The sequence below is a fragment of the Sinohyriopsis cumingii genome, chromosome 12 (genome assembly GCF_028554795.1).
Source record: "Sinohyriopsis cumingii isolate HCF-2022 chromosome 12, ASM2855479v2, whole genome shotgun sequence".
NCBI classification, from domain to species: Eukaryota; Metazoa; Mollusca; class Bivalvia; order Unionida; family Unionidae; genus Sinohyriopsis; species Sinohyriopsis cumingii.
The window spans coordinates 22,597,769-22,610,737 of record NC_142972.1 but is presented as its reverse complement, the minus strand read 5'-3'; the positions used below and the strand labels follow the sequence as shown (position 1 = coordinate 22,610,737).

The 12,969-nt window shown below is 36.5% G+C and overlaps 1 protein-coding gene across 2 annotated transcripts in view; it reads left to right on the top strand.

Moving 5' to 3' along the window:
- Positions 1-12,969, top strand: part of LOC149786094 (zinc finger-containing ubiquitin peptidase 1-like) — a 46,267-nt gene that overhangs the window by 14,604 nt on the left and 18,694 nt on the right. For both annotated transcript variants that reach the window (XM_089976399.1, XM_089976398.1), the window contains exons 5-6: positions 7,542-7,733; positions 9,205-9,373. In XM_089976399.1, the coding sequence (XP_089832525.1) occupies positions 7,542-7,733; positions 9,205-9,373 (361 nt within the window). The remainder of the gene's footprint in view (positions 1-7,541; positions 7,734-9,204; positions 9,374-12,969) is intronic.

Below are 12,969 nucleotides of genomic sequence, written 5' to 3'. Positions count from 1 at the left end.
ATAAAAAACATGCTGAGGATATTTTAGGTAGGAAACATTATTAGGTCTTTAAGTTTGTTCTTGCAGTCGAAATAAGTGAGTTTTGAGAGCCCTCTTGAATGTGATCACTGTGTCTTTGTGTCTTAGTTCAGTGGGCAATTCATTCCACATTGCTGGGCCCTGGTATGCAAAAGAACGCTATCCATATGACTTTGTTTTCATAGTGGAAATAATGAGTATACGATTGTCAGAAGAGGAGCGTAAGTATCTTGCTGGTGTGTACACATGGGTGAGGTCGGATAGGTATGCTGGACTAGAGTCTGACAGTGAAACGTAGCACAGAGAACAAATTTTGTGTTTGATTCTGGATCGAATGGATATCCAGTTTAGGGTACAGAGCAGCGGGGAGGTGTGCTCTGATCGTGGTACTCTAAGTATGATCCGAGCAGCTGTGTTTTGAACTTTCTGAAGTTTCTGGAGTAGATATTGAGATGAACCAGACAGAATTGAGTTGCAATAGTCCAGTCTTGAAAGTACTAATGAACACAAGTGTTTTAGTGGCATCAGCTGAAAGATATTTGCAAATTGAGCTGATGCGTCTCAGCTCAAGATATGCAGCCTTGCATATGTTCATGACATATTGGTGCAGTGTGAGAGTACTGTCCAGAGTAACACCTAGGTTTCATACCGATTGTGTGAATTTAAAGTTGGCATTGCTGATATTTATTGTTTGAGGTAAAGGATGTGAATGAGAAAGTCTTTGTGTTGTGATAAGAATGGCCTCAGTTTTATCATCATTCTTCTGCAGCTTGTTACATGTCATCCATGATTTCACATCAGAAATGCACCTCTCTACACCTTGGATGGTAGCATCAACTTCAGTTGGGTGGCTAGATTTGTATATTTGGGTGTCATCAGTGTACAATTGGTGAGACACTGGATGATGATCTATGACACTTGAGAGCGACTGAGTGTACAGAATGAAGAGAACAGGTCCAAGAACAGACCCCTGTGGAACACCACAACATAGATCAACTGGGCTGGATTGTATTCTGTTTGCAGATACAATTTGTGTCCTGTTGACCAAGTAGGACTTGAACCACAGTTAGACTGTATCATGAATGCCAAATACATGCTGGAGACAGTGAAGTAATATATCATGGTCTATTGTGTAAAATGCTGCAGACAATCAAGGAGGGTGAGGACTGTAATCTTTCCGCTATCCAACGCAGAGAGAATGTCATTAACTACTTTTAGAAGAGTAGTTTCAGTACTGTGGCAAGGGCGATATGCAGATTGTACATTGCTAGAAAGACTGTTTGAATTTAGATGAGATACAAGATGGGATAGAACAACCTTTTCTGAGATTTTTGATATGAATGGGAGATTAGAAACTGGGTGGTAGTTCTTTAAATCGTTATGGTCTAGTGTTGATTTCTTCAGCAGCCGCTTTACAATGGCAGTTTTAAAAAATGAATTCCCCGGATGAGAGAGAGGTATTAATAACATCAGTTAGTGAAGGCAGTACTGGATCTAAGCACTCAAGCAGCAGTGATGTTGGAATTGGATCAAGTTTACATGACTTTAGTGCATTCTTCATCACCATTGTATGTACTAAATCCATAGAGACAGGTTCAAATGCTGCTAATGGTTGCCGCTCAAATTCTGTATCCCAACTGTATGGTGATGACGAGTCAATTGAAATTGTGGTGTCAAGCTTATCTCTAATGGTTTGTACTTTGTCATGGAAGAAATTTGCAAACATGTCCGGAAGGTCGACTGGAGAGAAGGTAGTTGGAAGTGGTGTTGATTTGTTCCTTGACATTAGCTTGTTAGTAATCTCGAAGAGCTCTTTGCAGCTGGAACTTTCCATGATCTTAGTAGTGTAGTGGGCTGATTTCGCTGCATGAACTATATTTGTGACATTCTTCTTAGCGACTTCATAGATTTGCTTATGAATAGTGAGTCTGGTGGAAAGCCTCCTGTCACTCCCGTCATTGTTTTGGAAGAAATAAATTATGATGTGAAAATTTTGGGTCAGATAGTGTGCAGTATCCATGTCTGTACTGTTAATTCTGCTTGGCTTTTACTATAACCAAATCAACCTGAGGCGCATCGAGTGAAACCCCGTCATAGCACAGTGATTCTCATATTAAGTACCTCCACTTTTGCTTGGACATGGCGGTCTTCCAATTTAATGCTCTGCTGTTCTGCATATGCAACATGCAAAATACCATTTACCGGAATAATGTATTTTGATGCTTGGTTGGTGTATTGTGGCCACAATTAGTACCTAAGTAACAATCTGTCCCACTGCTGGTCTATAGTGATCTGGATGAGCCTTTAACCTGCACAATTGGGGATGAATTTCCTCACAAACACGATTAGTCTGCATCCCATGTGACAGAGTGGACATATGTCTATCTCTTTTGGAGAATTTGAATTCTGCGGCAGAAGACTTTGTATGCACTTCCCAGTTTCTCCTCTTGGCAACCTGGAAACTACCAAAGACCTGAGTTGAGTTGGTGGGAATATTGATGCCAACTTTGTACTGGATTCCCCCTGCATGCCGCCAGTCTGTTTACTTCTTGTTGCCAGAAAGAATAGTTCTAAAGTGTTTGTGGTCCCTAAAAGAATTTATCCTCCACATTAACAATTTCAAATTGAGATCAATATTCCTAGCCCTTCAAGGGTGTGATGACACAGTATAAAGTCACTATGTGATTGTCTCCAACAACATTACTCAAGTGACATGTCAGCACACATACTCCTTTTTGTGTGTAGGTTTAGAATATTCATCACTGGACAAACTTAAGGGGATTACCATGTGAGCTTATTATATCCCTGGCAAAAAGAATATTCTGGCAGACAATCTGGCCAGGAAGGGTGGGGTAGTTATCCCAACATGGTGGATGTACTAATTTTGGTGGACCTCCAGTTTAGCCTATAAAAGGAACCCATTGGTTGACTTGTTTGTATGTAAAAAAATGTACTACATCTTGGCAGTTCCAGATCAGAGAGCCTGGGTAGTGGACACATTGAGTCTGAAGTGGAATTGCCTTTTGAGTAGCATTAATCCTACCTGTCCCTTTTTGAATGCAATGACATGTTTTCTTCTCTTCTTGAAGAGAAACTATGCTCAGTTTAAACAATTAATTGGTATTGGGCAGCCTGTCAAAAACACTCCAGTTTTCTACCTGTCCAGCCATGGGTTCAGATTCTCACGTTGCCAACCTTATGGGATATTTTTGCACTGCAGAAACCTGTGTCTTGCTCACAGGTGCAATAGTGGAACCTCTGATTTCAATATTACTATAATTTTATATAAGCCTAATTACAAATTTCAGAGTATAAATATACTTTTAATTGATCCATCTTTAAAATATTTGAGTACTAACATGTGTGTGTGTTCGATAAACAAAAAGAGAAACAGAGATCATGAAAAGAATAGACAATTACACGTTGTAAACTTGTATGATGCTGCCTAGCAGTGTTGGCTTCAGATCTGTACAATGCTACCTAGCAATATCAGCTTCTGACCTGTATGATGCTTTTAAAAATTTGTCACTGTACTGGAAAAAAATGAGTATGTACTGACAAACTGTAAAATATAAGTATTAGTTAACTAAGTCGAAGTCAAAATCTGTCAAATGCTGATCTGTTCTTTTCATGCGGCTTTAGTCCTAAATAAACACTAGTTTTGATTGACATCAGAATAAGATTCGGCTTATCTCTTTGATAAATTTTGTTTCATAATGTGTACTTGGTATCAAAACAATGCCTGAAGCCATCAAAGAGATAATCCAACTTTCCTTTCGGTCCTATAGTGTGTGACTAACTTCTGGTATGTGAAGCAATAAAAATTAAAGCACCTGTACTTCTGCTTCATAGATGTTAATCCGTGTTTTCATTTTTTTAGTTGAAAACAAATTAATAACCACATGTTGTTTTCCAAGGGACTGGCTTGGTTGGATTCTGCTTCTTTATATATATGCTGGGTCTGTAGGGGACCTTGAAAAGCCTTGAAAAATGAATTTGTCCTTCAGGGCCTTGAAAACACCTTGAAAATTCAAACTTTTGTCTGGGTACCTTGAAAAGCCTTGATTTTATTGAAACCTAAAGAAATTAATAAATAGTTTTATTTTGCAGATTTAAACAGAAAAAAAGAGAGAGAAAAAACAAAATGCTCTATAAGTTTGTCCCGGAAAGGAAATTTCCACAACTGGCTGCTGCACAGTCATACATTTTGAACTTCCAGATGTAGCCGCGGTTTAAATTTGAATCATTTGTAAGAATCGAAAATGGCAGGACGTTGATTCCAACTTTAGTGGCTAGACAAGGAAAAATATAAAGTTTGGATTATGAGATCTTTTGCAGACAGCTTTGCAAAATGCAAATTGTGCCAGATGGCTATTGATTTGCATGTAGTGGGAGAGAGTGCTTTATGGTCACATGCAGCTGTAAAAAAAAAATCACCCTAGCTCTTGTAAATTACGTAATTATGGTTAATACTACAAAACAGGAAGAAGCCTTAAGCATGAAATTGTGTTTGACAAAAGAGGTATGTCTGCAAACACGGAGCTTCAAGTTTTAAAATAGAAACTGTATGTAGTCTTAGTTAATGAAATTTATTCGATCAGGATCTATTTTTTGGATTGAGTGGAAATAGGACAGACAATAATTGCAGTCATCAAGATAAATCTAAAAATATAGAATACAGCTAAGCTGAGAGAAATATTAATGTATCAAATATGAAATAGTTTAAAAATATTGGTATGCTCTTTTTAAATGGGTGATAATATAAAGAACAAATATTTTTGTTTTTTGTTTTATGTGGTGGGTTGGGTATAAATAATGATGCCTCAGCACAGGAGCCCACATTAATTCAGATTTTTCTCACAGGTGGGTTTCTGGCGGGTTTACAGCAGGGTTTCACTTCAAAAAGTATATTGTTATTTGATCTAATTTTCATAGTAGGAATTATTGAATGGGGGTCCTGTAAAGTCTTCCCATGACAGGCTACTGTTGAAGGGGGCTTTTCTATCAATAAAGAGTTTGAAGATGTAAATATGAAGGAAAGGACTGGTTGCAAGGAGAGTGAGTATTGGCAGTGTAAGAAATGCTGGTGGAATTTGACAGATATAAAATCAAAAATGCTTGTAAATGCAGGCAGTGCTTACAGTAGGTACAGCATATACTTGGATGAGCAGAGGAAAATTAGAGAAGAAAGGCAGGCACTGAAAAAGACATTGAGACAATGGCAGCTGCTGCTGATAACTATGTGTTGAAAGCAGATACCCATAGGAAAATTTAAATTATCAGATAACTTGAGGAAAAGTTTTACAGACAAAATCATTGAACTTGGAGCTCTTGAACCAGTTTGATGACAAGCTACAAGAACTGAAATTTTCAATCTAAAATATTTTGGATATTGTAAATAGTGTAGTGTTATTCGAGTCAAACGAAAATTGTTCAGTGACTGTACATTATTCTAATGCCCAGATGTAGGATGTTTAGTATTAATGGGAATGACATCAGTGACTGTACATTATTCTGATGCCCAGAGGTAGGATGTTTAGTATTAATGGGAATGACATCAGTGACTGTACATCATTCTAATGCACAGATGTAGGATGTTTAGTATTAATGGGAATGACATCAGTGACTGTACATTATTCTAATGCCCAGAGGTAGGATGTTTAGTATTAATGGGAATGACATCAGTGACTGTACGTTATTCTAATGCCCAGAGGTAGGATGTTTAGTATTAATGGGAATGACATCAGTGACTGTACATTATTATAATGCCCAGATGTAGGATGTTTAGTATTAATGGGAATGACATCAGTGACTGTACATTAATCTAATGCCCGGATGTAGGATGTTTAGTATTAATGGGAATGACATCAGTGACTGTACATTAATCTAATGCCCGGATGTACGATGTTTAGTATTAATGGGAATGACATCAATGATAATACTCTTGACTTCATCTTTTTGTTTTGTTTTTAAATTGTAAGCAGTGTTCCTCATATGAAGTAATAGTAAGTAGTAACTGCTGTTTAATTTATGAATCCTTTAAAATGAATGTAATAATGCACCTTGAAAAACATGATTTTGAACCTTGAAGAACCTTGAAAAGACCTGGAATTTTTTAAAAGAAATATGCTACTAACCCTGTACATGGATGACCACAAGTCATGTGATCTACAAACCTTGCTGAAGATGAAGGTTTTCACTTGAACCAAGCCACAAAAGTGAAACATTTTATTATTTTTTGTGTAAACACCTTAGATATTTATCATATAAGTAAATTCTGAACTAAAGTTGATAATTGTTTGTGGATTAAGTTGGTGATGGAATGGTATTACATTGTCTAAGTTTCCTCTGACCCTTCCCACCCCACTTCAGATATTTTGTCATTTGGGGTGTGGTGTCAGAACCATTTGTCCATTAAAAAGTTGGAATTCGTTGCCTCTTGGAGAAAAGCAGATTCATGAAGCCTAGAGTAATGTTTTTGTTGGTATTAGATGACTGCCACATTGACATGTGCTCTCTGCTCAATGAATCTGTTTTTCTTGAGGCTGCTGCAACAGGTTTCTAGTTGTTGCTCCTAGAATACATATGTTGAGAATTATGTTTGTTTTAGTTCTTTTTGCAAACATTTTGACTTTCATGGCCCTCTGATGTAGATTGCGATATTTGCTTAGTAATGTTATAAGCCATACAGATAGTGAAGTGACAGGTTAAATTTCATCAATACTGTAGTTTTATATCATCAAACAGTAGAATAAAGACATAATGAATGCTCTACTTGCAGTTTCTGAGAAAATAAATAGCCTTCCTATCAATTTCATGCAAGTATGGACTAATGCAAAGTTGTTTGCTAGCCCCATTAATAAGTTTCCACCTTATGCCACCACCTTATGGTTGCCATGAATTCTAACTTTTCAATAGGCAATTGGTTTTGGCCCTACACCGCTAACATTAATGTCAAGGCATCTGAAGGGTCAGAGTAAACTCTGACTAGGGATTACACTACACTATTGTGTTGATTTGTGATGTTGTCTATTATCAACACTGTTCTTGTAAAGGTTGGAAATGCATTTATTTCATTTTCTTTCAACATAATTTTCCCGAATTTGTGCAAAAGATAAACCATGTATTGATTAGCATTTTTCCATGTAAAATTTAGCCTCACACCGACTTTTTCCTTTTTTGTCGGTATGAAGCATCAGTGGTTGTGCAACCCTAGCGGAATCTCTGTGATACCTTCTTGCAGCATCTGAGCTTAAAATATGTATGTCTTCGTACAGTGTCTGAGCTTATAACAAGTGTGATGCTGCCTAGTAGTGTCTGAATCCATTTGTAAAAATTTAACTTAATTTTTAGTAACGGGTACTTAGATTTTACGTTTAATGACTTACATTGTTGTTAATGTTTTTCATTCATATCAATGTTTTTTCAATAACACATAACCACATTAAATTTAAACTATTAAAAATAATATCCCTCTAATCTAGATTAGTTGTTGAGCTTATGATATCACGGCACTATTACAGATGTTATCCTGAGGCTACAAGAGTACTACAGTGTTCCAAGGGCCAACATTTCCCGAGTATTCCTGTGCTCCTACTGTGACCACTACTCTGGTTCCTATGGTGACAAGGGTTGGGGGTGTGGTTATAGGAATTTTCAGATGCTTCTCTCATCATTAGCACACAACCCTACATACTGCAAAGTACTCTTTAATGGTAATTTGTTTTCTTTGTATATAATTTATGCACTTTGTAATTGATCATGTATATCAGTTTTGTAGTTGGTAATTGATATATATATATAAATGCCGGTTATGTTGGAGCACTTAGGGTGGAAGGACTTTGAACCATTAGTATGAAACACTCCTGATACTCCAGAAAACATTAGGATCAGTGTGTGTGTGTGATTTGGATTTAATGTTGCTATAAAAAAAATTAGATCACTATGATGTCTGCAGTGTGGCAGTTTATAGTGATGCCTTGTACTGGGGCATCATACCACAGACCTGTAGCATCATGTTCCACCCAGTCACATTATTCTGACACCAGGCTGATCCATCGTAACACTAAACTCAGTATTAGACATCTCTATAAACTGTCACATTGCAGACATCATAGTGATATGACTGAAAAATTGTCAAAGCTACATTAAAACTCCAAATTACACAAACACACAGTACAAAAGCAAGTTAGCATATACAATTTTTAAGACAAATTATGTGCAGAATTTGCTTAAGTCAAAGTTGTGTTTTGATATTTTGGCATTAGTTTTTGAAGAAACATAGTAGATAATTCCTGTAGGGAGAGACATAAGGGGTTGGAGATGGAATTGCTTGAGAAAGTAAGTGTAACACAAGTTTAAGAGTGCTGAGTTCTAAAACTAAATGTAACACAGGTGTAAAAGAGTGCTCTCTTTAGAAAGTAAATGCAACACAAGTGTACAAGTGCTGTCTTCAGAACGTAAAAGTAGCACAAGTATAAAAGAGTGCTGTCTTCAAAAAGTAAATGAAACAAAGTGTATGAGTGATGCCTTCAGAAACTAAATGCAGCATAAGTGTAAAAGAGTGCTGTCTTCAGAAAGTAAATGCAACACAGGTGTAAAAGAGTGCTGTCTTCAGAAAGTAAAATGCAACACAGGTGTAAAAGAGTGATGTCTTCAGAAAGTAAATGCAACACGTGTTAAAGAGTGCCATCTTTAGAAAGTAAATGCAACACAAGTGTAATAGAATGCTGTCTTCACAAAGTAAATGCAACACAGGTGTAAAAGAGTGTCTTCAGAAAGTAAATCCAACGCGTGTTAAAGATTGCCATCTGTAGAAAGTAAATACAACACAAGTGTAACAGAGTGCTGTCTTCAGAAAGTAAATGCAACACAAGTGTAATTGAGTGCTGTCTTCAGAAAGTAAATGCAACACAGGTGTAAAAGAGTGCTGTCATCAGAAAGTAAATGCAACACAGGTGTAAAAGAGTGATGTCTTCAAAAAGTAAATGCAACATGTGTTAAAGAGTGCCATCTTTAGAAAGTAAATGCAACACAGGTGTAAAAGAGTGATGTCTTCACAAAGTAAATGCAACACATGTGTGGAAGAATACTGACTTCACAAAGTACATGTAACATAACTGTAAAAGAGTGTAGTCTTCACAGAACTGTTGTCCAATATAGTAATAAGGTTTCATAATTGAACAGGAACACCTCTTATTCCATCCATACCCAAGATTCAACGACTGATTGAGGCAGCATGGCAGAAGGGGTTTGACAAACAGGGCTGTGATCAGCTTGGAGGGCAGGTTTTTAATACCTCCAAGTGGATTGGTGCCACAGAGATTGTAGCCACATTGTCATCACTGAAAATTAAGTAAGTGTATTGGCAGCATGTATTAATTTAATGTCAATCAAATAGATCTTTTGTCAAAGTGATTTAATACATCTGTACCATAATATATGCAGTTTTCATACATTGATGGAGATGGCACTGGCTTTTAAAAAGTTGTTGCCAAAAATCACCAGCCTCAATATTTTGTTGCCAATTTATTTAAAAAATTGCCAAGCAAGGAGTCAGTGTTTTTCCATGTCTATATGTATCAGGCAATGAAAAATAAATAAGATGGGGTAGTTATTACTTTATAGCCCACACTATACAGTCCCACAGTATTACAGAATAAATCATTACATGACTGTTTTGCATACTTCAAGCTTGTTTATAATGTTTTGCACTATTAAGATGGTATTGTTTCATCAGTATAATAAAATTGGATGTCACATGAGTATGTGTCATGATTTTATGCCTGAGTACAGTACCAAAGTCAAAGCCTCCTTCACATTTGGGTACATCTTAACCTTGGATCTTACAAATATTGAACAAGCAGAGGAAAGATATGATATTCTCTAGATCAAACCTCAGAAACTCTTAATTTTTGCTCTCACAATCTTCAAATATCACTTTGAACCTTGGCTTGTGAATAGTTCAGATTTACATGAAGAAAAGTAAATTCATTTCTGATTGGTTTAAAATCATCAGATTCTTGGGGGAAAAAATGCGTAAACTATCAGAGGCATTTTTACTACCACCCATTCACCACAACTGTAGGCACGATCAGCCGTTGAATGCACAAAGTAAACCACAAGTATAGGCAGTATCAGCCATTGATTGCAGTAAACAAATCACAAGTATGGTCAGGATTGGCCATTGAATGCAGTAAACAAATCACAAGTATAGGTAATATTGGCCATTGATTGCAGTAAACAAATCACAAGTATGGGCAGGATTGACCATTGAATGCAGTAAACAAATCACAAGTATAGGCAATATTGGCCATTGATTGCAGTAAACAAATCACAAGTATGGGCAGGATTGGCCATTGAATGCAGTAAACAAACCGCAAGTATAGGCAATATTGGCCATTGATTGCAGTAAACAAATCACAAGTATGGGCAGGATTGGCCATTGAATGCAGTAAACAAACCGCAAGTATAGGCAATATTGGCCATTGATTGCAGTAAACAAATCACAAGTATGGGCAGGATTGGCCATTGAATGCAGTAAACAAATCACAAGTATAGGCAGTATCGGTCATTGATTGCAGTAAACAAATCACAAGTATAGGTAGTATCGGCCATTAATTGCAGTAAACAAATCACAAGTATGGGCAGGATTGGCCATTGAATACAGTAAACAAATCACAAGTATAGGCAGTATCGGCCATTGATTGCAGTAAATAAATCACAAATATGGGCAGGATTGGCCATTGAATGCAGTAAACAAATCACAAATATGGGCAGGATTGGCCATTGAATACAGTAAACAAATCACAAGTTTGGGCAGGATTGGCCATTGAATGCATTAAACAAATCACAAGTATAAGCAGGACTGGCCATTGAATGCAGTAAACAAATCACAAGTATAGGCAGTATCAGCCATTGATTGCAGTAAACAAATCAAGTATAGGCAGTATCAGCCATTGATTGCAGTAAACAAATCACAAGTATAGGCAGTATCAGCCATTGATTGCAGTAAACAAATCACAAGTATAGGCAGTATCGGCCATTGATTGCAGTAAACAAATCACAAGTATAGGCAGTATCAGCCATTGATTGCAGTAAACAAATCACAAGTATGGTCAGGATTGGCCATTGAATGCAGTAAACAAATCACAAGTATAGGCAGTATCGGCCATTGATTGCAGTAAACAAATCACAGATATGGGCAGGATTGGCCATTGAATGCATTAAACAAATCACAAGTATAGGCAGTATCGGCCATTGATTGCAGTAAACAAACCACAAGTATGGTCAGGATTGGCCATTGAATGCAGTAAACAAACCACAAGTATGGTCAGGATTGGCCATTGAATGCAGTAAACAAATCACAAGTATAGGCAGTATCAGCCATTGATTGCAGTAAACAAATCACAAATATGGGCATGATTGGCCATTGAATGCAGTAAACAAATCACAAGTATAGTCAGTATCGGCCATTGATTGCAGTAAACAAATCACAAGTATAGGCAGTGTCAGCCATTGATTGCAGTAAACAAATCACAAGTATAGGCAGTATCGGCCATTGATTGCAGTAAACAAATCACAAGTATAGGCAGTGTCAGCCATTGATTGCAGTAAACAAATCACAAGTATAGGCAGTATCGGCCATTGATTGCAGTAAACAAATCACAAGTATAGGCAGTGTCAGCCATTGATTGCAGTAAACAAATCACAAGTATAGGCAGTATCAGTCATTGATTGCAGTAAACAAATCACAAGTATGGTCAGGATTGGTCATTGAATACAGTAAACAAATCACAAGTATAGGCAGGATTGGCCATTGAATACAGTAAACAAATCACAAGTATAGGCAGTATTGGCCATTGAATGCAGTAAACAAATCACAAGTATAGTCAGTATCGGCCATTGATTGCAGTAAACAAATCACAAATATGGGCAGGATTGGCCATTGAATGCATTAAACAAATCACAAGTATAGGCAGTATTGGCCATTGATTGCAGTAAACAAATCACAAGTATGGGCAGGATTCACCACTGAATGCAGTTTACAAACCACAAGTGTAGGTGGGATTGGTCATTGAATGCTGAAAACATACCACAGGTATAGGTGGTTGACATAACAGTCTCTTATCCTAAAATGTTGACACCCAAATAAACTTGAGATGGTATATTTTGTCACCAATAAGGGAAGAAAAAAACAATTTGCAACATTGGCAAATTCTGTTGAAAATACAACAAATAATGCATGAAAGGTTGTTAGTTTTTGGTAGTAATTATATAAAAACTAAAGGACCTGATATTGAGAACTTCAAAATATTTCTACGATTGTCAGTTTTAAATCTTAATTGTGCTAAAAGCGTCATCCAATAGTATAACATGTCCAGATTTGCTTTTTAAATAATAATTAAAAGTATATGTGCATTATAATTCATTGGCTTTCTTTGTATGATAAGTCCAAAAATGGACAACTACAACTTTATCCTGATGCTTCATGGTTCAGATAAATTATGCAATAGTAGCTCATTCAGAAATGAGTAAATTTGTTTGCTTATGTGTGACAGATAGAAATGTGTGATATTTTGCTAACCCAAATGTTTTTTCTTACCATTTTATTCAGTGTACCTTTAAAGGTATGCGTTTAGTGCAAGGAAAGAGAAATTAGTAAATGGAAATTAAAAGAAAAGAAAATACATACTATAGTCCCTTTAGTTTCAAAGATCTAAGCTGTAGTTGTTATTTTGTATTCAAGAACCTAATTGTTATTACAGTTAGTACAAAGGTGCCATTGGTGTACAAGACTTACAGAATTATCACCTGTCATACAAGACTTGCAGTATATATTAATATAGATCCACCTCATTAATGCAGTGTTATGTATTTGTCTTGGTATGTTCACAAAGTGCAAATATAAAGTAGATGGCAGTAGAGTAGAACACAAGCATTCTGTTCTGA